Genomic DNA, 26,801 nt, shown 5'->3' on the forward strand with positions numbered 1-26,801 from the left:
GGGACACAGCTAAAGCAGTTTCTAGAGGGACATTTATAGCACTAAATGCCACAGGAGACAGTGGGAAAGATCTAAAATTGACTCCTGAACATCACAATTAAAAGAAGTAGAGAAACAAGAGTAAACAAAATCAAAAGCTAGCAGAAGACAAGAAATAACCAAGATAAGAGCCAAACTGAAGGAGATAGAGACACAAGCCCACCGGGCCCCCAACAACAACAACAAAATCAATGAATTCAGGAGCTGGATTTCTGAAAAGATTAACAAAACAGACCACTAACCAGATTAATAAAGAAGAAAACAGAGAAGAAGAAAAAAGAAGACACATTAAAAAATAATAAAGGAAGATGAGCCAGGTGCGGTGGCTTAGGCCTGTAATCCTAGCACTTTGGGAGGCTAAGGCAGGTGGATCGTGAGGTCAGGCGTTCAAGACCAGCCTGGCCAACATAGTGAAACCCCATGTCTATGAAAAATACAAAAATTAGCTGGGCATACTTGCAGGCAACTGTAATCCCAGCTAATCAGGGGGCTGAGACACAGAATTGCTTCAATCTGGGAGGTGGAGGTTGCAGTGAGCCGAGATCACGCCACTGCACTCCATCCTGGGCAATGGAGTGAGACTACATCTCAAAAAAAATAAATAAATAAAAGATCACCACTTATCCTACAGAAATACAAACTACCATCAGAGAATACCATAAACACGTCTACAGAAATAAACTAGAAAATTTAGAAGAAATACATAAATTTCTGGACACATACACACTCCCAAGGCTAATCAAAAGAGAAGTCAAATCCCTCAATAGACCAATAATGAGTTCCAAAATTGAGGCAGTAATCAATAGCTTGCCATCCAAGAAAAGCCCACCAGACGATTCAGAGCTGAATTCTAGCAGAGGTAAGAGAGGAGCTGGTACCATTCCTTCTGAAACTATTCCAAACGATAGAAAAAGAGGGACTCCTCCCTAACTCATTCTATGAGGCCAGCATCATCGTGATACCAAAACCTGGCAGAGATACAACAAAAAACCAAAATTTCAGGTCAATATCCATGAAGAACATCAATGCAAAAATCCTCAGTAAAATACTGTCAAAGCAAATTCAGTAGGACATTAAAAAGCTTATCCATCACGACCAAGTCTGCTTCATCCTTGGGATGCAAGGCTAGTTCAACATATACAAATCAATAAATGTAATCCATCATAGAAGAAGCACCAATGACAAAACCACATGATTATCTCGACAGACGCAGAAAAAGCCTTCAATAAAATTCAACCACCCTCATGGTAAAAACAATAAACTAGATATTGATGGAACGTATCTCAAAATAATAAAAGCTATTTATGACAAACCCACAGCCAATATACTGAATGGGCAAAAGCTGGAAGCATTCCCTTTGAAAACCAGCACAAGACAAGGATGCCCTCTCTCACCACTCCTATTCAACATGGTATTAGAAGTTCTGGCCAGGGCAATCAGGCAAGAGAAAGAGATAAAGGGTATTCAAATAGGAAAACAATAAGTCAAATTATCTCTATTTGCAGATGACATGATTGTATACTCTGAAAACCCCATAATCTCAGCCCCAAACCTCCTTAGGCTGATGAGCAACTTCAGCAAAGTCTCAGGCTACAAAATCAATGTGCAAAAATCACAAGCATTCCTATACATCAATAATAGACAAAGAGCCAAATCATGAGCAAACTCCCATTCACAACTGCTACAAAGAGAATAAGATACCTAGAAATACAACTTACAAGGGATGTGAAGACCTTCTTCAAGGAGAACTGCAAACCACTGCTCAAGGAAATAAGAGAGGACACAAACAAATGAAAAAACATTACATGCTCATGGATAGGAAGAATCAGTATCGTGAAAATGGCAATACTGCCCAAAGCAATTTATAGATTCAATGCTATTCCCATCTAGCTACCACTTACTTTCTTCACAAAATTAGAAAAAACTACTTTAAAGTTCATGTCGAACCAAAAAAGAGCCCATATAGCCAAGGCAATGCTAAGCAAAAAGAACAAAGCTGGACGCATCAAGATACCTGACTTCAAACTATACTACAAGACTACAGTAACCAAAACAGCATGATACTGGTACCCAAACAGATACATAGATCAACAACAGAACAGAGGCCTCAGAAATAACACCACACATCTACAACCATCTGATCTTTGACAAACCTGACAAACACAAGCAATGGATAAAGAATTCCCTATTTAATAAATGGTGTTGGGAAAACTGGCTAGCCATATGCAGAAAACTGAAACTGGACCACTTCCTTACACCTTATACAAAATTTAACTCAAGATGGATTAAAGATTTAAATATAAGACCTAAAACCATAAAAACCCTAGAAGAAAACCTAGGCAATACCATTGAAGACATAGAAGCAACTGCTTTTGACAAATTGACAAACGGGATCTAATTAAACTAAAGAACTTCTGCACAACAAAAGAAACTATCATCAGAGTGAACAGGCAACCTACAGAATGGGAGAAAATTTTTGCCATCTATCCATCTGACAAAGGGCTAATATCAAGAATCTACAGGGAATTTAAACAAATTTACAAGAATAAAACAAATGACCCCATCAAAAAGTAGGCAAAGGAATGAACAGACACTTTTCAAACATTTATGCAGCCAACAAAACTTGAAAAAAAAAAGCTCATCATCATTCATCATTAGAGAAATGCAAATCAAAACTACCGTAAGATACCATGTCACACTTGTTAGAATAGTGATCATTAATAAGTCAGAAAACAGATGCTGGAGAGAATGTGGAGAAATAGGAACACTTTTACACTGTTGGCAGGAGTATAAATTTGTTCAACCAATGTGGAAGACAGTGTAGTTGATTCCTCAAGGATCTAGAACTAGAAATACCACTTGAACCAACAATCCCATTACTGGGTATATACCCAAAGGATTATAAATCATTCTACTATAAAGACACATGCACACATATGTTTACTGCAGCACTATTCACAATAGCAAAGACTTGGAACCAATCCAAATGCACATCAATGACAGACTGGATAAAGAAAATGTGGCATATATACACCATGGAATACTATACAGTCATAAAAAAAATGAGTTCTTGTCCTTTGTAGGGACATGGATGAAGCTGGAAACCATCATTCTCAGCAAACCAACACAGGAACAGAAAATCAAACACCATGTGCTCACTCGTAAGTGGGAGTTGAACAATGAGAACATATGGGCACAGGGAGGGGAACATCACACATCAGGGACTGTTCGGGGTTAGGGGACAAGGGGAGAAACAACATGAAGAGAAATATCTAATGTTGATGGGTGCAGCAAACCACCATAGCACATGTATATGTATGTAACAAACCTGCACATTCTGCACATATATCCCAGAACTTAAAGTATAATAATAAATAGACGCCTATAAAATTATACCTTGACTATGAGGAAATAGATGTAAGGAACAAATTCTAGTATGTTCATATAAATGAGCAACTGCGCGGTGTCTACTTCTTAAGCTGGCAGAAATGCAAAGTTGGTATCAAAAATCAGCCCCTACCTTTAAGGAATTTATAGTTTGATTTGGAAAATAGCATATAAAACAATGCACTGTGAGCACTGATGTTACAAGGAGCAGATAATAGTTTAACTTGATATGAGAAGTGCCTGTCATTTCCTTTCCTATACACCAGTCCCTGTTTTATTTAGGGAACCTCTCATGCTCCCTTCTCATCCATTCCCTCAGCCCAGTTGACTAAGGGAGTAGACACCAATCTCCAGGCCAAACTAACTACACCAGGATGGATAGCTTGCCTAAACCAGGTCAGTTACTTTCCCAGGGAATGTACTGGAACTCCAGGGACTCATTTATCTCCACTGGCTGCCTGAACTGTCGAATAATATAATCAGGCTTATGGGCAGGAATGGGTGAAGGACAAGTAAGAGAAAAAATTTTGAAAAAGAAAACAGATGTAGAAATAAGAAACAAGCAAACAAGCAGCCTCAGAAAAGGTGTGAGAAGAGCTGTTTTGGTCATTCAGTGGCTGTTTTCACTCTTAAGTGACTGTACTTTCCTTCATTTTTACTCTATAATAAATCTCTGCCCTATCCAATAACATAAGTTTCTACTTAAGTTTGTTGGGGTGGGAACTATTCTTGCAAACAAATCATTTCCTAAAACGTAGATGCAGAAGAAAAGGAAAGGCATCTTGACATCAGGTAAGAGCACAACCTAAGATACAGTGGTAGAAGGAAGAACATGCCATGTAAGACAATGCAATGTAAGGAGAAATGCAAAGTTAAAATGGATGATCTGAAATATATGCCCAATTATGGAAATCTTAACCAGAGGAATTTGACATGGATACTGTCATTGCTAGGGGTTCATTATAGGTTCTGAAACAGAGCAAATTTTATCATAAAAGTGGTATTTTAGGAAGATCATTCTGTAAGTGCTGCATAAAAAGGAGAACCCTCAAGTCATGGAGATGGGCAAATTATTAGAGTAATTGTGGTGTGGGATGGAAAAGAGACCGAATGCAAGTTCATTTCAAGGAAAGAAATGACAAAGGAGCCTTCTGAGAAATGTTAGCGACGTAATGAAGCATACTCTACACACCAGGTAAGAGAAAGGAACTGACTATAACTTACAATTCTATACAAGGAGCTAATGTTAAAAAAATTTCATTCATGCCAATATAATAGAAAACATCCAAAAGACTTCTATCAGTTATATTGATATTATGCCTATTATATAATACAAAGCATTCTATGTTACATAGCACAATAGCTATTATGACAGAATTATGCTTAAGGGTGATGAACAGGCACAATTAACAACATGTCTATTTAAAGAAACTGTTGCGATAACTTTGAGACTCAAACCTGAAATACAATTTACCTATAGTGGAGCATGGAATTGGCTGTGCATTGCAATTGCCTGCTGAAGTTTCTCTTCCTTGGCTCTTCTACAGTGGCAAATCTGGAAAATAAATTTTTTAAAATACTGGTCACTTTTCCAAAGATATGCCTACTACTTTACTTCCTAAAGTATGACAGGAATGCCAACTTGTTGGCATTATTTTAGGTTTTGAATGTTGAAGATCGCTAATAATCTAATAGCTAAAATTATTAGATTATGAGCTAATTCATTTTATTAACACTCATGTTACAAGGAGCAGGTAACAGTTTGAATGGGTCATGAGAAATGCCTATCATTTCCTTTCCTGTACTCCAGTCCCTGTTTTAGGGAACCTCTCATGCTCCCTTCCCATAATCCACTCCCTCAGCCCAGCTGACCAGGCAGAGGACCATATGATACCAATTCATTTTGAATTAGCTAATAATCTAAGAATTCAGTGTTAAAGATAGCTAATGAAGATTAACTATTCAAATTGAATGTTGAAGACAGCTAATGTTGAAGATAGCTAAGAATTTAATAATCAAAAAAACAAAACAAAACAAAAAAAACACCTTCTTGGAAGTCAGCCTTTGCCTGCTGGCTTCTAGAATGTAAAACACACACTGATCCTTTATATCAGTTATCTGACTATATAACTTTAAATATCTGTGTTTTTTTTGGTTTGTTTGTTTTTGAGACGGAGTTTCACTCTTGTTACCCAGGCTGGAGTGCAATGGCGTGATCTTGGCTCACCACAACCTCCGCCTCCTGGGTTCAGGCAATTCTCCTGCCTCAGCCTCCTGAGTAGCTGGGATTACAGGCATGCACCACCATGCCCAGCTAATTTTTTTACAGATACAAGCTTCCAGGCACAATTATATAACATTAAAGAATAATAGACCAGAAATCAATGCCTTACTAATACTATAACCATAGGTAAGTCACTAAAATCACTGAACTTCAATTTCCTCTCATGAAAAATGTGAATGATAAAATCCACCCCATCTTCCTTAACAGGAGTGAGTGTGTGTGTGTATGTGTGTGTGTCACAGCTGTTTCATACAGTTTACTAACACAAGATTATTTTTAAAATGTGATTATTTCAGACAAATTAGGTAAACAGTTTGGACTGTATTAAAAGGCAAGAAACTATTAAGCAGACTTTTTTGGATTTTTCTTTAAATACAACAGAAATATTAGTTTCTCAATTTTTAAAAATGTCTTTTATAATCCCTACAGATAACTGTCTAAACGAGTGGTAAAACAAATCATTGAAGAGTAGATTTCAACTATTAAGACTTGACTTAGATTTACCAGCTATATTACAGAATGATACAGATACTACCATTTCTGAAACAGAACTATTTGATTTACCTGCTTGTATACTCAGAAAAAGCAAGTCTGAAGTGATAGGAGGAGGATGTTATCATTCTCAAGAGGCTTTTCAGATTCCTTTCACAGCACTCAAAACTCCAGCTCAGTAATGTGCTAATGTTTTTCACTCATAAGTATGCTAAAGTAATTTGATATTATGCTGTCAAAAAAAATTGTTTTCTTCTAGATCAGCACAAAGTTTATTAGCCATTTCTGCTAAGAGCCCCTTTGTGACCCAGGACTATTCCTCTGACAGACAGGAAACAGCCACATGTGCAGCCCCTCACTCTCATTTATACCAACTCACATCAAAAGGACATCTTAGAGCAATGGCAGTTGCCTGTCCCCCTGGGTTCCCTGGGTTCCCTGGGAATAGCTAAGGTGTGAGGCTGTCTAGAGTCTCATGACAGACCTTCAAAGTTTTAAGTTCCAGGAACTTGGTTTTTGCCCACATCCCCACACAAGGAATGGAAACCTTCCTTTCAGGTAAATAATCTATTGTACAAAAAACGGAGATGATATAATAGAGAAATAGCTAAGACCCAGTGCTTCTCCTCCTCTATAAAAACACCAGATTTTATCCAATATTTGTCCTCAACTGAAGAGTATTACATACTGTTCTCTTTTCCATGAAGCAACTGAGAAAATCATCTATTTCCATTTTTCCCTCCAAGAAGTCTTCCGCAATATTATCAGATTCTTCCTCAGCTTCATGTGCAGCTACTTTCAATCTTGCCTGTAGGGCACTTGCACTACAGCTCTGAAAAAGAAAACCAAGCACTACTTTAATTTATGATACACATAAGAATTACTCACAGGGAAAGGAAGTGAGGTAGTGGTATGGAGAAACTATTATATGCCTTATATAACCTCTTTTTGAGAAAATCTGCTATGTTATAATGCTGCACCCAGGTCCTTAGCTTTTGGATAGCAGCAGATACCTAACTCAAGAGAAACCAATCTGTTGGCTGCAAACTACTAAAGGAGAGAAACTGGGCAAATCATTGTTCTTTCCCAAGGATTTAGGAATTAAATCATTGTGGTAGATACCTGCTAAGGAGACCACTAATGACCTCACCTCCTGGTATTCCTGCCCTTGCATAATCCCACCCTTGAGTGTGGGCTGGACCTGATGACTCCATTTTTAATGAATAGAACAAGGACAAAATGATGGGATTAAATTTCACTAAAGTAGTGAAAGACTGGTACACAGAAAAGTGTAAGATACTGCTATAAGAAATTGGAGACATAAATTACTGGAAAGACATCCCAAGTTTGTGGGTTTAAAGATTTAACATTCTTAAAAAGACATTACTAAGCAAAGCAATCTACAGATTTAATGCAATCTCTATCAAATCTTGATGGCATTTTTTGCAAAAACAGAAAAACCCATCCTAGAATTCATATGGAATCTCAAGAGACTCCAAATAGCCAAAACCATCTTGAACAAAGATGATTAATATTTCCTGATTTCAAGTTACTACAAAGTTACAGTAATTAAAACTGTGGTACTGGCATAAAAACATAAAGAACAATGGAACAGAATAGAGAGCCCAGAAATAAACTCTCACATATATGGCCAAATGATTTTCAACAAGAGGACCGAGTCCAGTTAATGGGGAAACACCAGTCTTCAACAAATGGTGCTGGAAAAAACTGGATATCGACAAGCAAAGGAGTGAAGATGTATCCTTACCTTACTTAAATACAAAGATCGATTCAAAATGGATCAAAGACTTAAATATAGGCACTAAAACTATTTTTAATAATAGCCATCCTGCTGGGTATCGTGGCCCATGCCTGTAATTTCAGCACTCTGGGAGACTGAGACAGACAGATTTCTTGAGCCCAGGAGTTCAAGACAAGTCTGGGCAACATAGCAAGACCTTGTCTCTACAAAAAATACAAAAATTAACCAGGTGTGATGGCACGCACCTGTAGTTCTGACTACTTGGGAGGCTGAGGTGGGAGGATCGCTTGAGCCTGGGAGGTCAAGGCTGCAGTGAGCTGTGATCATGGCACTGCACTCCAGCCTGGGCAACAGAGTAAGAAAAAAGAGTAGTAACAGCCATCCTAATGCATTTGGGGTAGTATCTCTCTTTGTGACACATCATACACAAAAATGAACAGTAATGCACCATTTTCTTATTACCCTTGACAAAATTGGTTTTCTATCTTTACAAGTATGGCTCACATGGATATTTTATTTGGCTTTTTAAAAAAATTATAGTAAAGCCGAACATATTTTCAAAAATCTGTTACTTATTAATTAAATATTTATTGAGTACCTACTATGTGCCAACCACTGGAGCAGGTATTAGGTATACAGTGGAAATGAAACAAAACGGGTTCCTCCATCACGGAACCAACCGTCTACTGAAGTGGCTTCCATATGTTACAGTGTAGAAGATTCATCATCCCCAGAAAATCCTGAGTGAGAACACCTAGAAAGGAGCCTAGGAATCAACGTCTTGTGTGTGGCTTTTTAAAAGTATTTCAAGAATCACTTCTAGCAATTCTTACATAAATTTAAGGATCAGAATAACTGTTAAAGCAGAATCTTTACTGGACATTTATGTTTCTCCTCCTTTTGTCAGTTTTCTGTTTTTGCCTTTTGCAACAGAGCATTGGCATTAGTATTTGTTGTATATGCTAAAAATATTTGTTCCCTTTTTTTAACTTCACTTTTGATTTCATGACTTCTAATATATCCAAGTTTTCAATCTGTATAAATATGTCAAGTTTTTCCTTTATGCTTGTATCTGTTTTATTATGCTTAGAAAGGAAAACCACCAAAATCTTAAAAAATCCTACGAGGTAGCTGACTTTTTATGGTTTCCACTGAAGTAGTTTATTCAGTGGAATTGAATAAGTAGTTTATTCAGTAGTGTATTGTATGATCCAGTGATTGAACCTTTTTCTAAATGGATACTAAACAGCCAAGTTTATAGTTTATTGAATCCTAAATTTTTTCCAACTGATACATACATACACAAGTCTATTTCTGAACTGTATAGTCTGTTCCATAGAAATAATTTTCCTATAAAACTACTATACCATTTTAAATAATGGAGTTTAACAGTGTATTCTGATGCTAGGAAAGGGAATATTTTTCATTTTTTCTTTTTGTTCAAGCTTTTCCTGACTACTTTTACCCATCTGATACCTAAAGTTTCAGATGAACTTTAGAATATATCCGTTAAGATTTAAGAAAATACTCTTGGCATTTTGATTAGAACTGTATTAAGTTGAGGAGAATGAAATCTTTATAATACTGTATCTTTCATGCTGCTCTAAATAGTCTTAGAAAATAGAAAACTCAACTCTTCTTTTATGACATTCAATAAAGCTTCCTAACTTACTTCATTGGGTTCACTTCTAAGTACTTTAATTTTTTTCCTCTTGTAAATGAGTTGTTTTCTCTACTTCATTTTGCAGTAGTAATTGCAGAAGCATAGGGAAAAATTTTCTCAGTTCTCTAGAATTTTGGATTATTTACTTTTGGTAAACAACTGTTTCTTTTTTTTTTTTTTTGAGATGGAGTTTCGCTCTTGTTACCCAGACTGGAGTACAATGGCACGATCTCGGCTCACCGTAACCTCCGCTTTCTGGGTTCAAGCCATTCTCCTGCCTCAGCCTCCTGAATAGCTGGGACTACTACTCGGGAGGCGGGCACCACTATGCCTAGCTAATTTTTGTATTTTTAGTAGAGATGGGGTTTCACCTTGTTGACCAGGATGGTCTCGATCTCTTGACCTTGTGATCTACCCGCCTTGGCCTCCCAAAGGGCTGGGATTATAGGCGTGAGCCACCGCACCCGGCCAAAACAACTGTTTCATTTCTTCTTTTACATTATACCACTTTTTTTCATCTTGTCTTCTGCAATACTCAGAACCTCCCAAGCAACGTTAAACAGCAGTGATCATGAGGCATTACTCTCTTATTCCTAACATTAATGGGATCCTGGAAATGTTTTGTCATTAAATGTGATGTTTACTGCTGGTTTCTAATATTCTTTTCCAAATCAACAATTTCTATTTTTAGTTTGCTATGAGTTTGTATAAAGAAAGATGTTGAGTATTGTGAAAACTTCTTCAACATTTACTAAGTTCCAATGTATATGTAACAGTACTTCAGTTGATTCTCGCACATTTTCTGTTAAAGAGGACTGTTTAAGTTAGACTCCTAATATTTCTACTATATGACCTCCAGGAAGTTATTTAATTGCCCCATGCCTCAGTTTCCCTACCTGTAAAATAGGAAAAAGTAACAATACCTATTTCATAGGATTTGATGTAATAATGGGCCAATACATGTAAATTGCTTCTTGTGATGCAAGACATATTAATTGCTCAATGTTAGCTATTCTTTTTTTTTTTTTTTAATCCAAAATGTGTTTATTAAGATAGTTTCCCACTCATCTTGATTCTGAGTGCTTTTAGTGCTGCTTCCTCCTGAAAGAACATCCTTCTGTAAGCCTGGCTTTTCCTCCTGTAGGCTGGCAGAAGACAGTGGAGCAACCAACACACAAAACTACCGTTTGTGCGTGGCTGAAGACCGTGGTGATTTTATAGCATCCTGGGCATTTCACATCCATGAAGTAGGAATTGGGGCTTTGCACCAGGCGTTTCTTCTTGTGTTTCCTCTTCTCCTCTTCTGGAGACGGATGAAGGAGATCCTTTGCTAGAGGTATGTTCTCGTGCGTAGGTCGTCACCGCCGGAAAGGCAGCTATTCTTATTTCTTTATTCTGACAAATGACCATATTATCTGAAATTCATTATAAATTTATATTCTCCTTTACCATCTTTTTGGCTGTTGTTGGTTTGTATCTATTTTATGTTTTACTTCATTGGCTTTACCCAAAGTTCCTGATTTTATAGGGAACAGAATATTGTTAACTATGATGTTGTTACTGATAACATTTTTTCCAGAAATATAGGTTGAATTTTATAAAATTCTTTTGATTTTCATATAACTGGATTTCTAGCATAAAACCTCGTTTGTAGCAGATAATACTGTATATTTTTAAAATATTGTACTTTTAAATTTGCTAACTTTTCATTTAAGCTTATTTGTACATAAGCTTACAAGTGAGTCAAAAGTTTCTGATGATGTCATTGCTAGGTTTCACTACAATGGTTACAATGGTTTCACAACTTTCCCAGTAAAGTTATTTGTCAGGGCCTGTCATAATTTTCTGTTTTGGAAACAAATACACTCTTGTATGACCATAAATAATGTATGATACCTCATCACTGAGAGCTATTCATCTATGTTTAAAGGCATCATGTCTTATAAGGTCAGATACCTCAAAGTTTCTGATGATAATGAGAGTAAGAACATGACTCATGCACATTAAGATTAAAAATTCTGGCCGGGCACAGTGGCTCATGCCTGTAATCCTAGCACTTGGGAGGTGGAGGAGGTCGGATCACCTGAGGTCAGGCATTCATGACCAGCCTTGCCAACATAGAGAAACCCCATCTCTACTAAAAATACAAAAAAATTAGCTGGGCGTGGTGGTGCACGCCTGTAGTCCCAGCTACTTGGGAGGCTGAGGCAGGAGAATTACTTGAACCCAGGAGGCGGAGGTTGCGGTGAGCCAAGATCGTGCCATTGCACTCCAGCCTGGGTAACAAGAGCAAAACTCCATCTCAAAAAAAGAAAAAAAATACAAAATTAGGTGGGTGTGGTGGCACATGCCTGTAACCCAGCTACCCTGGAGGCTGAGGCAGGAGAATTGCTTGAACCTGGGAGGTGGAGGTTGTGGTTAGTGGAGATCATGCCACTGCACTCCAGCTTGGGCAAAAGAGTGAAACTCCATTTCAAAAAAAAAAAGAAAAAAAAATTATATGGCAAAGGAAAAAACCTAAACAGTCTTACCTCACTAAGTTCATGCTGCCTTTGCATCTTCTTTTCAAAAGTAGACTTCATTTGTGTAAGTAATTCATACTAAAAGAGAAAATGAAAAGGATGTTTTATTCTATTTTTAAATGATATAAATCTCTTCAAAATGATCACTAACTCACCTTATCTAAAACAGTTTGCCTTTTGGCTTCCAAGCTGGGCTCCAAAAGGAGATTTTTTCCTGTAAGATAAACCTCCAATTTACTTCTAGGTAAAAACCAGATTTTTTTTCAGAAAATTTGAGCTGAGAAGAGGGAAGACATACTTGCTAGTTCCTCAATACTTTTTACTAAGTCATCTTTGTCAGTAATAATTTGTTTTAGTTGAGGCAAAGTGAGAAACTGTTCTAGTAATACCTCCTCTTGTTCATTCATATCTGTGAGTTGTGACACACTAGAAACACAAAAGAAAAAAAGTTAATAAGTATCAGAAATAAACTTTTTCTCCATGACAACTATTTATAATTTTTTAGCTTTATTTAGTTGATAGGGTTCTAAATAATTTTTACATATACACATAAGGCAGCCAATTGTAACCTTAAAATCATGTAAAATATCAACCACAATGGAACATAAAGCAGTCTGTAATACATTCTCAACAGAATCTGAAAAAGTAAATTCTGGTTCAATGGATTTATCAATATATCTACTTTCTTTAAAAATCACAACTGGCCAGGCGCGGTGGCTCAAGCCTGTAATCCCAGAACTTTGGGAGGCCAAGGCGGGTAGATCACGAGGTCAAGAGATCGAGACCATCCTGGTCAACATGGTGAAATAATGGAGGGCTAAACCAAAAACAAAAATAGGTATCTGTAGGGTGAGAAAACTAGGTAAAGGGAATATGGATGGAAGTAAATCTTATTTTTGACTATGGAACCATAGAAAAATGTCAGATAATTTGAGAATAATTAAAGAAAAGGGAAAAAAAGCAGTCATTAAAATTCAAAGAAAATTGACTGCTGTAAAAATAAATAAACCTGTTTTATCTAAGTTATATAAACACCCAGAGAAAAATTATTTGAAGAGATTAAAAAAACAATAACAACAGTATATTCTGGCATGTCATATACCAAAGGCAACAGAACTATAAAAAAACAAAAACAGGCCGGGCGCAATGGCTCACACCTGTAATCCCAGCATTCTGGGAAGCTGAGGCAGGCGGATCACAAGGTCAGGAGATCAAGACCATCCTGGCCAACGTGGTGAAACCCTATCTCTAGTAAAAATACAAAAATCAGCCGGGCATGGTGGTGTGTACCTGTAGTCCCAGCTACTTGGGAGGCTGAGGCAAAAGAGTTGCTTGAACCCAGGAGGCAGAGGCTGCAGTGAGCCAAGACTGTGCTACTACACTCCAGCCTGGGCAACAGAGAAACCCACAAAACCAAAAAAAAAATTGTTACTAAGATTATTGAATGCAGGTTAAATACTGAATGCAGGTCCAATATTGTTATTTTGGAAAAGAACAAGTGTCTTTGAGAGAAATGGCCAACTATGGGTGTAGAAGAAGAAATGTTCATGATGAGCACATAGCATCTTTACTTTGTCAGAAATGATATAGAAGGCAAGTTGAGCTTCTCACCCATCAGAATAACTTCTGGAGATGGATAGTGCATCAACTCATTATTGAGAAAGTCGATACTATAAGGGGAAATATTAAGCATTTTTCTTGTTCCTGTATGAGGTGTATTTCAGTGTAACAAAATATGTAGTTGATTAAGGCAAGTTCTTCATATAGTAATTCTGGTTAATAAATTCTGGTGATAATAATAAGTCAGAAAATCATATTTACAACCACTACAGACTTAATGATGGTCAATGATTTCAGGTGCTTTAATCTGATATAATCTTAGTGTCACTAAAAAAAGGGTAACCAAATCTCACTGCTGCTTTATGCGATGTAATAGGAAGCATACACTAATTATGACATAAGCATTGGCAAAAGTATTGAACCTTGTCTACTTCTAGCCACCAGCAGCATAAACTATGGGAAACAGAGAAATATCTTCAATGGTACCATAAGGAGGCACTAAGGAAAAAATAGGACCTGGAAGATTTTATAGGACAAATAACCAATTTAATAAATACACACTATGTATAATATATATGTATGCATGTATATACATGTACATGTATTTATTCACATATTTATGTGTATGTATATGTCTAAGTGTGTGTGTGTGTGTGTGTATGTGTGTGTGTGTAAAAGAGAAAGGTTGTAGAGAAATAGTTCATGATTAAAAGGAACTTAAGAGATCCACTATACAAACGTAATAGGTGGAACTTATTTTGAATCCTGCCTCAAACAAACTACCAAGAATAAGATTAATTATTAAGACACTGAAGAAATAAGGTAATATTAAAGAATTATCATTAATTTTGTTAGGCATGATGATAATGGTGATTGGGGTTATGGTTAAAAAAAGGGAAGAAAATCCTTACCTGGTAGAGAAATTTACTGAAGAACTGACCGGTAAAAAGGATGTATTATCTGGTATTTGCTTTAAAATAACCATGACTCATACCTACAGCCCTCCAAGAAGGCTAGATGGAAGGAGGCATGAAGCACAGTGAGCAAAAGGGTTCATAGCTGTCGATGCCACATGATAGATACATGGAGGCTCATCATATTAGTTTCTTCACCTTTTTTGTATTTTTGATGTTTTCATAATAATTATTTTAAAAAATTTAAAAGCAAAAAAGATAACCTGATTAAATGAAAACTTCTTTATGGGGTTATTGTGAGCATTACAATGCATATTAACCTTTAACATGCCTGCAGTATACTGTAAATATTAATTTATTATTACAGAAGATAACAAATCACTATTTCCTCAAAATGACTATAAGACATTGATGCAAATAAAGTTAAATGCTTTTTATTAACTATAGGATTTCTCATGGGTACCTGGCTGTACATCTTTGATGAGATATATCCTAAAGACAAAAAGAACTGCAAAAAAAAAAAAAAGGTTTAACTTCATTCAGTAGTCTTAGTAATAAAAGCCTTATCAGTATCACGAACTCTCAATGGGGGTATAAAGGATGCAATGCTTCCCAAAACTGAATGGCCAAAAACCATTTTCTTCATGAAGCATCTTAGAGAAGCAAAGTTCCATGAAAAACTGGCACCTTAAATTTGACTATAAACTTTTCTGCTATAAATTTGAATAAAAGTTTGCCTCTGTAAAAACACCCAATACTTTATGATAACTTTCATCTATTTCTCTATATGTAAAGTTTATCTCCTAAAGGAAAAATGGACGATCTAAAACAGGCCAAGATATATTTTGAAATTGTCAGGAATAATGTATTCAAAAATATTTTTCAAAGAATGCAGGCCACATGAGAGAAAAGATCTTGTTATCTTAATAACTAGTGTTTAATAGTTATTATAATAACTATTATAAAAATCCCTGAGTATGTACTAGTCACTCAATAAATACAACCTGTAGGACCTACTGAGTTTTAAAACTTTCCCACTAAGACAACCACAATACTGTATAGGAAGTGAAGATTTAAAAAACCAGTTACTTTAATATGGATATGAAATAATGGTCTGGGGTTTTTGCTTACAAATAAAGTAGACAGTGTCACCAACTTTACTCTCCAGGTTTTTTACCTTAGTTCTGAGAGTTCTGGAAATGCATCAGGGACATCTGGCATCTTGTAACCAAAACCATTTTGGCTTGTCTAAAGAAAAGTTTTAAATGTTATTATTAAATTTCAGCCATTTTTCTTACTGCTTTCAATTACTAATGTCCTCTTTAATGTACTGTATCCCATAACTGTTTTCATTATCATATTTTCATCTTCACATTTCACATGGCCTTAATCTCCCCTTATTCCTTCAGTCTATTTTTTTTTCAGCGTAGTATTCATAGAATTACTTTTTTTTTTTTTTTTTTTTTTTTTTTTGGTGAGTGCCATGTGAGTACCTGTGTTAGAGAACTGGTAGTTCTCTTTCTTGTCTAAGTATATGGCTATAGATTTCATTGTTATACATGAATATGTTTCTCTGAAGTGAAAGGCATTTCATACAGAAAAGCAATAGTTTAACAAAAGTCTGAACAGTTACATGCCTCAGTTAGATGAGACAGTATGGGTAGATGAGCAATCGAATAGCCACTGTTTGAATATATATGACTTTTATCCTTGAGGACCCTTGAAAACTCCTCCAAGGATAATAATTATCCAAGGATAATTATTATAATAAAAATTATCCAAGGATAATTTTGTTTATACTTCTAATTGTAATTTGTTCCTAACATTCATTAACACAATAAAATGAAAAGTTTTGGAAAAACAAAGTCCATTTGAGTTTATATATTCTAAATGATTATAAACTCTGAAACCAGTAATGTTGGATATAGTTTGGTTTCATAATTGAGTACTATACCATGGGTGATATTCACTAAGGGTTATAATTTTAAGGTTTTTTTTGCCCCTTTATATGTTTTATGCCCAAAGTATTAATCTCTCCCTCAGTAACATTCCACGTAGCTTAAGAACATACAAGTTTTTAAGCCAATGGAACACTTGAAGCCCTCAGCATACTTCAGCAGACCCATCAAATGTGACATGTCAAAATGTCAAAATGTGACATGTGCGGCTCCCACACGATCATTTTTCTGCCTTTGCCCATACCCTATATAGCAGCCTGAGAGATCTATAGGCAGCTTCACAAAAATGCCATCGGTTTATACCTCAATGCCTTTGACTATGTTACTGGCTCTCACACAGCCCCTTGTTATTCTGAAAAATTAGTAACAATCTTTCAAACTCTGGCCTCAAGCATAAATGCTTGCATTTGCTTAGTTGCTTAGTGCTGAGCACCTACTATATTTATTATGCACTGCTTGAGGCACTAAGAAAGTGGTGAAAAAAAACAGAATCTTATTTTTTGTAAAGGCAACCTACTAGTTCTACCTTGGTCCCTAGGAGCACTGACCATTCCCTTAACTGTGTCTACCAAAACTCTAGCTGTCTATTCTACTCCATCAGAACTAGAAGCTCCATATTTTAAATTATTATTTGTGGTTATCTTTCTGAGTTTGTTACTTGAATTTAAAAATGTGATTTAATCTTTGTATATTTTGTGTCTAACTTAGTGGCTGGCACATGGAGGCATGTAATAAATGTGTATTGACTGAATAAATGTTTCAGTGGCACAAAATATAGATAACTGACAATACCAACCGGTACTGAGGCATCCATTGCAGGAACAGGTAATGGCAGGTTTGAAAGGACGCCAAATGAAGGAGCAGCTGGCTTGGCTGTGGTATGACTTGTTGTTGAAGAAGAAACCGTGTCAGCAACAGATAAAGAAGTGATACTCCTGTTTGCTTCTTGTGGTGAATATGGAGAAAGAAATGGAAAGCCCTGAGAAGCATAAGGAGGCATCCCACTTGGGTTACTGTATAGGCTGAAGAGAAAAACAGAAGATCATTAGATCAGATTTTGTGAATAAAACATGTCAAATTATTTCAAAATTGTTCTTAACAACAATGGTCAAGCACAATATTGATGAAATATTTTTATGGCAGGTGGTATTTATTAAATTATATAACACAAATATTATATAAAGTGATCAAATATGACACCCCTCCAAAAAAAAAAAGACACTCCTTCTGAAACTATTTCAAAGAATTCAAAAAGAGGGAATCCTTCCCAGATCTTTTTATGAGACCAACATCATCCTGATACCAAAACCTGGCAGAGATTCAACAAGAAAAGAAAACTTCAGGCTAATATCCATGATGAACAGAGATGCAAAACTCTTCAATAAAATACTGGCAAACTGATTGCAACGGCAAATCAAAAAGCTTATCCATCAAGATCAAGTAGGCCTCATCCTGGGGATGCAAGCTGGTTCAGCAGACGCAAGTGTATAAATGTAATTCACCACATAAACAAAACCAAAGACGAAAACCACATGATTATCTCAATAGATGCAGAGAAGGCTTTTGACAAAATTCAACAGCCTTTATGCTAAAAACTCTCAATAAACTAGGTATTGATGAAACGTATCTCAAAATAATAAAAGCTTTTTATGACAAACCCACAGACAATATCATACTGACTGGGCAAAAACTGGAAGCATTCCCTTTGAAATCTGGCACTAGACAAGGATGCCCTTTCTCACCACTCCCATTCAATGTAGTACTGGAAGTTCTAGCCAGAGCAATCAGGCAAGAAAAAGAAACAAAGGGTATTCAATTAGGAAAGGAGGAAGTCAAATTGTCTCTATTAGAAAAGGAGGAAGTGAAACTGTCTTTATTTGCAGATGACATGATTGTATATTTAGAAGACCCCATTGTCTCAGCCCCAAATCTCCTGAAACTGGTAAGCAACTTCAGGATACAAAATCAATGTGCAAAAATCACAAGCATTCCTATACACCAATAACAGACTTAAAGAGAGCCAAATCAAGAATGAACTGCCATTCACAATTGCTACAAAGAGAATAAAATACCTAGGAACACAACTAACAAAGAAAGAATGTAAAGGACCTCTTCAAGAAGAACTACAAACCACTGCTCAACGAAATAAGAGAGGACACAAACAGATGGAAAAACGCTCCATGCTCATGGTTAGGAAGAATCAATATCATGAAAATGGTCATACTGCCCAAAGTAATTTATAGATTCAATGCTATCCCCATCAAGCTACCAATGACCTTCACAGAACTGGAAAAAACCCATCTTATACTTCATATGGAACCAAAAGAGAGCCCACATAGCTGTCAATTCTAAGCACAAAGAACAAAGCTGGAGGTATCACACTACCTGACTTCAAACTATAGTACAAGGCTACAGTAATCAAAACAGCATGGTAATGGTACCAAAACAGAGATATAGAACAATGGAACAGAAAAGAGGCCTCAGAGGCAATGCCACACATCTATAACCATCTGATCTTTGACAAACCTCAGAAAAACATGTGGCACATATACACCATGGAACACTATGCAGCCATAAAAAATGATGAGTTTGTGTCCTTTGTAGGGACATGGATGAACCTGGAAACCAACATTCTCAGTATACTGACACAAGAACAGAAAATCAAACACCGCATGTTCTCACTCATAGGCGGGTGTTGAAAAATGAGAACACATGGACACAGGGAGGGGAGCATCACACACTAAGGTCTATGGGGGGGAGCTAGGGGAGGGACAGTGGGAGGTGGGGAGTTGGGGAGGGATAACATGGGGAGAAATGCCAGATATAGGTGATGGGGAGGAAGGCAGCAAACCGCATTGCCATGTATGGACCTATGCGACAATCTTGCATGTTCTTCACAGGTACCCCAAAACCTAAAACACAACCTAAAATTTATATATATAAATAAAAGAAAAAACTGATTCATAAGAAAATCATAAGCATTTTAAAGGAGTTGTGTCATTTTGGGTCTAAAAGGGACAGAGACAGTACCAAATGTAAAAGAGGCTATTGGAACCTTAATTTCTATAGGCAGAAAGCAGGCTGAAAAAACTATGCACTTGGAAACAAGGACTATTATTTTACAGAAAGGAAGAATGATGCAGAAGGTAGAACTAAGAACCAAGAACTACTCTGTGAAGAATCATTTCCATGAACTAAGTCTTCCTCAAATGTGCCCAGTTGGATTTCCGCACTGACATGAACCAGTGGCTCATGTATGCTTCCTATTTTCTCTCTTTTGGAATCTATAGTGGTTACCCGAGGCTTGTTCTACCACTATATAATGGGTGTGAGAGGGGCAGCTACCTTATCTCTTTAATTCCCTTGTGTTTGGAACAAGAGGAATTGTTCTTCAGGAACACAACTGAGAAACCTCATCTATACCTGAACCTGATTTAAATGAAAGAACACAAGCCTGAATCTGTAATATGATGAACTCTGCAAGTTCTTGGGGAAAGGGGCGAGTGACGATTCACATATAGGAAAGAGGTGAATTCTTATGATTAGGAGGACGAATGTGACAGATTGTGTTTTCCAAAATGGCCATAGCCATATTTCCAGACCAATATGCACTTCTTCAACTTTGCTACCCCATGGAGAGATGGAGTCTACTTTCTCTCCCCTTTCAATTGATGCAGACTAGGTGACTAACTTTACAAAATGCAACAGAAAGGATGCTGAATAACATACAGGGCTAAATCAAAAAAGATGATAGAGCTTCCACTTGGTTGGAGGGCTCTCTCTCGGAATCCTGACCCTCAGAACTTACCCCTGCCATGCAGTGAGGAAGCCCAGGTCACATGGAGAGGCCACATACAGATGTATCAGCACTAAAGTGTAAGCATTAAGCCAACATTAACTGCCAGGCGACACCAGCTAACGCAAAAAGTGGAGCAAAAGTGAGCAATCGCCGCCACTGGTCCCTAACCAAATGGTAGATTCTTAAAAAACATAAATGTCTTTATTTTAACCACAAGTTTTAGGGTAATCTGTTATGGATCTGATATACTTTGGATGTTGTTGTCCCCTCTAAATTTCACACCAAATTGTAATCCCCATGTTGGAGGTAGAGCCTGCTGGGAGGTGATTAGATCATGGGGTGGCTTTCTCATGAATGCTTTAATGCCATCCACTTGGTGCTGTCCTTGTGATAGTGAGTAAGTTCTTGTGAGATGTGACTATTTAAAAGTGTGTGGTACCTCCTCCCTCCTCTCAACATGTGATGTGCCTGTACCTGCTTTACCTTCTATTAGGAGTAAAAGCTCCCTGAGGCTCCCCAGATGCTGAGCAGATGCCAATGCCATGCTTCCTATACAGTCTGCAGAACGCTGAGCCAATTAAACCTCTTTTCTTTATATATTACCCAGTTTCAGGTATTTCTTTATAGCAATGCAAGAACAAGACTAAAACAGCATCCTTAGTACAAGGACATGACTTTATTCAGGAAGCTACAGGAAGGAAATAAACCAAGAAACTAGGAAATTGCCTGAGAAAGGGAAAAACAAAATCTAAGAAATGGAGAATCCAATACAAGAAAGTGGCAAAGGGAAATCCCAGGATGACAACAAAAAAAATTCCTGGCTTAGAGTTACACAAACATCATAGAGAGAAACTCAGAATAGAGGGAAGAAGTGGAACACTGAATGTGAGGGAAAAAATAAAACCTAGATATTACCCTACTGGTTTGATGATGTGAAAAAAATGGTTTAAGGGAAATTTTTCAGAGTTTTAAAGCTCTGTGGAAATTTAGTAACATCTTAACTTTAAGAAGACATGGAAAATAAAGATGATCTAAAACAAAACAAAACCAAATGCAAAATGTAGGTAGTTATTAATTCCAGAAAAAAAAGCAAAAATTACACCATAAGGAAAATGTAAACATGGTTACATACTTGGCTCAGGAATGGACAATATTTAGAGTCACAGAAATAAATACACCAAATATTAAAACATTAAAAATCATGATATAATTTTTTTTTTCACCGGGAGAATGAGGAGAAAGGAAGTTTGGTGAAAGACAGCTGAAATCCTCATCTATTATAATAGGAGGTCAACAGATAATATCTAAAATGAAAGAATCAAGACATAGAAGTATGCACACATTATTCAAAAAGATGTAGGTAAACATTAGAAGAAACAGCAAGGCTGGGCATGGTGGCTCACGCCTGTAATCCCAGCACTTTGGGAGGTGAAGGCAGGAAGATTATCTGAGGTCAGGAGTTCGAGACCCGCCCGGCCAATGTGGTGAAACTCGGTCTCTCCTAAAAAAATACAAAAATTAGCCAGGGGTGGTGGCACATGCCTGTAATCCCAGCTACCCAGGAGGCTGAGGCAGAAGAATCACTTGAACCCTAGAGGTGGAGGTTGCAGTGAGCTGAGATTGCGCCACTGCGCTCCAGCCTAGGCAACAAGAGTGAAACTCTGTCTCAAAAAAAAAGACAGCTAAAAGAGTGAAAGATATGCCTCTGAAAATGTGGATATATTTGTGTGAAGGTGGGGATGTAGAAATCGGAGGACTGATTTTTAACATCATTTGAATTTTTTAACTATGTTTTGCTTACTTTAATCAATTAAAATACTGCTAGCTGTGGTGGCTCATGCCTGTAATCCCAGCACTTTGGGAGGCCGAGGCAGGCGGATCACCTGAGGGTTGGGAGTTCAAGACCAGCCTGACCAACATGGAGAAACCCTGTCTCTATTAAAAATACAAAATTAGCCAGGCATGGTGGTGTATGCCTATAATCCCAGCTACTCTGGGAGGCTGAGGCAAGAGAATTGCTTGAACCTGAAAGGCAGAGGTTGAGGTGAGCCAAGATCACACTATTGTACTCCAGCCTGGGCAACAAAAGTAAAACTCTGTCTCAAAAAAAGAAATAAATAAAAAATTAATTAATTAAAATACAGGCAGGCTTTTTTTTTAGAAATATACTTACTAAGGAAATGCTGTTGAAGTAGGAGCTAAAACTGGAGGATTCTTCCAAAACTCATCCAACAAACTCTGAATAATTTTTCCAAGATCTGAGTGCATTGTAAACTGAAAGTAACAATAATACATGATGATTAAAATCACTTTCAGAAAAAGACTATAGAGTCTCATTAGGATAATGTCATTCTAAATATTAACTTACTTTTACAGGTCAAGAATTAAATTTAAAAGGATATTAGCAATGCACAAGTTGTAACCTTTTTTTATACAATCGATATTATAAATATCTGGTAGTAAGTAAACAGGTTAAAAGTCCATTTAATCAATATGGAGCTGAAATATTTCCATATTTGATGATTTACAGTCATTTGAGGGTTCAAAGGTAAATACTAGAGTATATGTAAGTTACAATCTTTCACAATCAGCCATATCATATTCTAAGAATGTTAAGGCATAGTCTTAAATATTCAATTTTTTAAAAAATTATCCATGACAAAATGAAACTTTAAATGCACCTCAGATTTCTAAAATATTTAGTAGAAAAGTAATACACCTATTGTATTACCCATAAATAAATTATCCCATATACATACATTGTTTACTAATGGAGAGGTAACATATACTCCTTGTTTATCCATTAAGTGATGTCGTATCGGTGGATAAACACTGATCACTGGTTTTTCCTGAGGAAATTGTGGAGGAAGCAATCTGATAGAGGTAGAACAGATAAAAAACAAAAACGAAGATAACAAAGGTGCATTATACAGTCAAAATCTTAAAGTTATTTAAAAGTAAATTAAATTTTCACACTGTTATATGGATTATTTAGTAATAATGCTCTATTATGTGTTGTCTGAAAATATATATAAGAAAAAATTTGGTAATAAGACTACTTATTGAACACAGTAAAATCTTAATGTTATATATGGACATGAATTATAGAATACTCTTCACATCATGCCCATTAATTGCTTTCAAACACAATACACCAAGCTATAAAAAATCTTAGGTAAAAATCAGATCAGCCATTTGTATCAGGTGAACCATACTAGTCCAGTCTGGTTATTTATTGGACCCCAGGTTCTAGCCATATAAATTTCCTGTGGTTTTTCTACTTTGAAAATGCTGTCAAGGCTGGGCGTGGTGGTGCATACCTGTAGTCCCAGCTACTTGGGAGGCTGAGGCAGGAGAGCCACTTGAGCCCAGGAGTTTAAGTCCAGCCTGGACAACAAAGTGAGACCCCATCTCTAAAAAAAAATAAAGCAAGATAAAAATAAATAAAATGCTGTGAAGCATTATTTCACTATTTATTGTACTTTTAAAGAGTAAGAGGATAAAATGGAAAGTAGCAGGATTGAAATGTAGCTGTCATCAAGACTTGGTTCTATATGGCTCCCTTCTAAATGCCATAAATGACACATCTCTCCCAACTTAGAGGTCAATCACATGGTTTCAAGTAAAGAACAGTAAGTTTTCAACACCAAAAAAAAAGTGCAACTTTAAACCTTTTTGAAATACTACAAAACCAAGATTAGTGAGTGAAATCTTTAAAACTTAAAAATGAGAGTTTACTGGATATAAAACCAGGTTTTCCAAATCTCTAAAACTCAAGAATATTTTACTTTGAATTGCCTCTTTGTTCCCCTGCTCGCTCAGAAAACTATTTGTTAGTAGCACTGTTGAAAAGAAAACTGGGTCCTTATTGGCTTCCTCTGCTCAGCTCTACCTGGACATTTGATGAGAGATAAACTACTTCATTTACATAGTTGAAGATTTTAAAACTACTTTGGCAAAAAAGGCACTAAATGACCTTTGGAGCCCAGTCAACCTAGGTTTGTATCTTGACTATCCTCTTAATCATGTTTCTGTAAGTTGCCCTAATTTGCAGGGCTGCTGTGATGATTCAAAAAGCTCATATATAACAAGTGAACACAGCAGTTATATATTCATGCTTTAATTCACTCATTCAATTAATATTTAATAAGACCTCCTAGGTACGGGCACTATGCTAGGCAATGAGAACGTGAAAGTGAGTAATTTCAAGTTAGGTGTCGTCTTCTCTGGCCCAAACACTTGCTCTAGCAAGAGCCACTTAATGCAACTTGCAGTAATCACAATCTCTTCACTACATCCTCATAGCTGCATTTAAGGCAAAATAGCTACTTCAGGAATCGCTTTGTCCAACTTTTCGTAACTTAAGTGAAAACCTGATGCTTATATTTTTAACTTTTTTTTTTCATAAAAATGATCAGCAAATCATATCTAGACTTGAACTTTCCAGTTGATGTAGTATTATCTGTTGCTGAAATTTGGAGTATTTTAACTTGTTTCTGATTTAAAGGTGAATCTATCTCTAATGGCGATATATATCCCCTTTGTTTTTTATCACTGTTCAGCCTACCTCCAGCGAAGATTTTAGTGCTAATCAATAAAAACAATTACAGTACTAAGAATTAGTATTGCACATTTTTATTGCATTCCACTTGTCTAGTTTCTTTCTTTTAGCACTATAACTTAGAGTGATAGTTTTAAAAAATTTTTATCTCATTGAATTGTGCACTATTTTATAAATTAATTATTTGAAATAAGTTCACTTTTAAAAGCTTACTTCTAATAACTAAGAAACAAAACAATAAAAACACTAAGTCCTTTTAAATGAAAAAGTAGGATATAATTCTACTCACATATTAATGTTAATTGTCAGGTTGTTTATGGTGAATGGCAATCTGTATTCCACATCTTTCTGTATTTCAGCTATACTGTAAGAGAAAATTTTAAAAAGTTTACCCAAAGTCATGAACTATTATTGTTAAAAACAAATGTTAAGTGCTACCTTTATTTTTAATCACAGAATCAGGATTGCCAGCATAACTTGTATCTTGAGGGGAAGGAAAATGATTATAGTTAGAAAGGATCATCAACTAAGTAAGCAGTAATACTCTGAACCATCCAGGGGAAGGAGATGAGGTAAAGAGGCAAGAAAAAAAACTCTTCATTAATGCTAGGTTGATTTACTATCACTCTATCCGATTTATCATTTGCAGAAGCAATTGTGTGCTCTCTGGTTAATAAAGGTCAGCAAGCCATCTGGGTTCTGATTCTAACTGCCACTATCCAGCTATATAGACAGCCGGGGAAGTCAGGATCTTAACAGCTTGAAATTAAAGGTCTAAATGAGATGTATCCTACAGTCTTATGACAGAGGCTGCTGGCTGCTTTCCAAACAGTTACCCCCTTCTTTCTAAGTCAAGAAGCCTGATTTTATTCTGGATAGCAATGTTCTAGTTCTTATAGCTAGTTGTTGCTATAGACTTAACTCTCAGCCAACAGAATGTACAGGGAAGTTGTAGGGAGAAATTCCAGGAAAATACCTTCAAGAAAACAAAATAATAGACAATTGATATCAGCCCATTTTGTCCTTCCTGACTTCCTTTCACTTCCTCTTTCCATCTAGGAATTAAGACTTCCAACAGCCATTTTGTACCATGAGTGACCCTTAGAATTGAAGCCATGCACTAAGGAAAGCTAGGCAGAAGGAAAGAAGTAGCCTGGGTCCTTGATGACTATGACATTGTCAAACTCTGAACTTTTTTTTATGTGAGAGAAAAATAAACTTTTATCTTGATTTAGCCACCATTCTTGTGTACTGACAGCTGAATATAATTCTTGCCTTGTAAGTCCCTGATACTAACACTCTACATTCATAATATTCTTTTATTGTTATTTGCAGGCATACATCATTACAACTATAATATACCAAGCAAGTCTTTCAGGGGCTTACTTGAAATTCTAACCAATATTCCTATTTCTAAGGAGGAAAATGTATTAATGAGGTGAGGCTGCAGAGGAAGCTTAATATTCAAATGGACACGAAACTTTTTCAAGCATGAATACCCTTTAAATGCCTAGCATATGAATAACTTTTGCTTTTTGTTCTTTTGAATGCTTCATCTAATAGCCTTATAAAGCCTTATTTCCCTTCATTTCTGGTCCTTTGATAAGAATCCAGCCTCTATGATATGTAAATCTCAGATAGCTTAAAAGATTCAAAAGTGTTGGGATAGCGTTACAGAGAAACTATAGATGTAGATAAACTTTCCTCTCTGACATTTTAAGGAATGGGGTTATCATTTAGAAGTAACAATTTAAAAAAGACTCAAGGGGATACTCACCAGGACTTCAACAATTTTTATGGAAGTTTCTCTTTGGGAATTAGTTTTGGACTGAAAACCTCCTCCATTGCATGAACACCACA

The 26,801-nt window shown here is 36.4% G+C and overlaps 1 protein-coding gene and 1 pseudogene across 7 annotated transcripts in view; both read right to left on the minus strand.

Annotated features, from left to right (window-relative positions):
* The window catches only part of VPS37A (VPS37A subunit of ESCRT-I), an 83,146-nt gene that overhangs the window by 39,048 nt on the left and 17,297 nt on the right, over nucleotides 1-26,801 (minus strand). For 6 of the 7 annotated variants that reach the window (XM_003734583.6, XM_078347417.1, XM_035270204.3 and 3 more), the window contains exons 2-11: nucleotides 25,231-25,305; nucleotides 23,140-23,254; nucleotides 22,554-22,654; nucleotides 17,378-17,603; nucleotides 15,801-15,871; nucleotides 12,448-12,575; nucleotides 12,305-12,363; nucleotides 12,159-12,227; nucleotides 6,891-7,034; nucleotides 4,901-4,981 (exon numbers count right to left, since the gene is read on the minus strand). In XM_003734583.6, the coding sequence (XP_003734631.1) occupies nucleotides 4,901-4,981; nucleotides 6,891-7,034; nucleotides 12,159-12,227; nucleotides 12,305-12,363; nucleotides 12,448-12,575; nucleotides 15,801-15,871; nucleotides 17,378-17,603; nucleotides 22,554-22,654; nucleotides 23,140-23,254; nucleotides 25,231-25,305 (1,069 nt within the window). Of the gene's footprint in view, nucleotides 1-4,900; nucleotides 4,982-6,890; nucleotides 7,035-8,209; nucleotides 8,308-12,158; nucleotides 12,228-12,304; nucleotides 12,364-12,447; nucleotides 12,576-15,800; nucleotides 15,872-17,377; nucleotides 17,604-22,553; nucleotides 22,655-23,139; nucleotides 23,255-25,230; nucleotides 25,306-26,801 lie in introns of all 7 variants that reach the window. The other variant, XR_013525558.1, reaches the window with a different exon arrangement.
* On the minus strand, nucleotides 10,591-10,947 carry LOC108588012 (small ribosomal subunit protein eS27-like pseudogene; annotated as a pseudogene).

This window comes from Callithrix jacchus, chromosome 13 (genome assembly GCF_049354715.1).
Source record: "Callithrix jacchus isolate 240 chromosome 13, calJac240_pri, whole genome shotgun sequence".
In the NCBI taxonomy this organism is placed as follows: domain Eukaryota; kingdom Metazoa; phylum Chordata; class Mammalia; order Primates; family Cebidae; genus Callithrix; species Callithrix jacchus.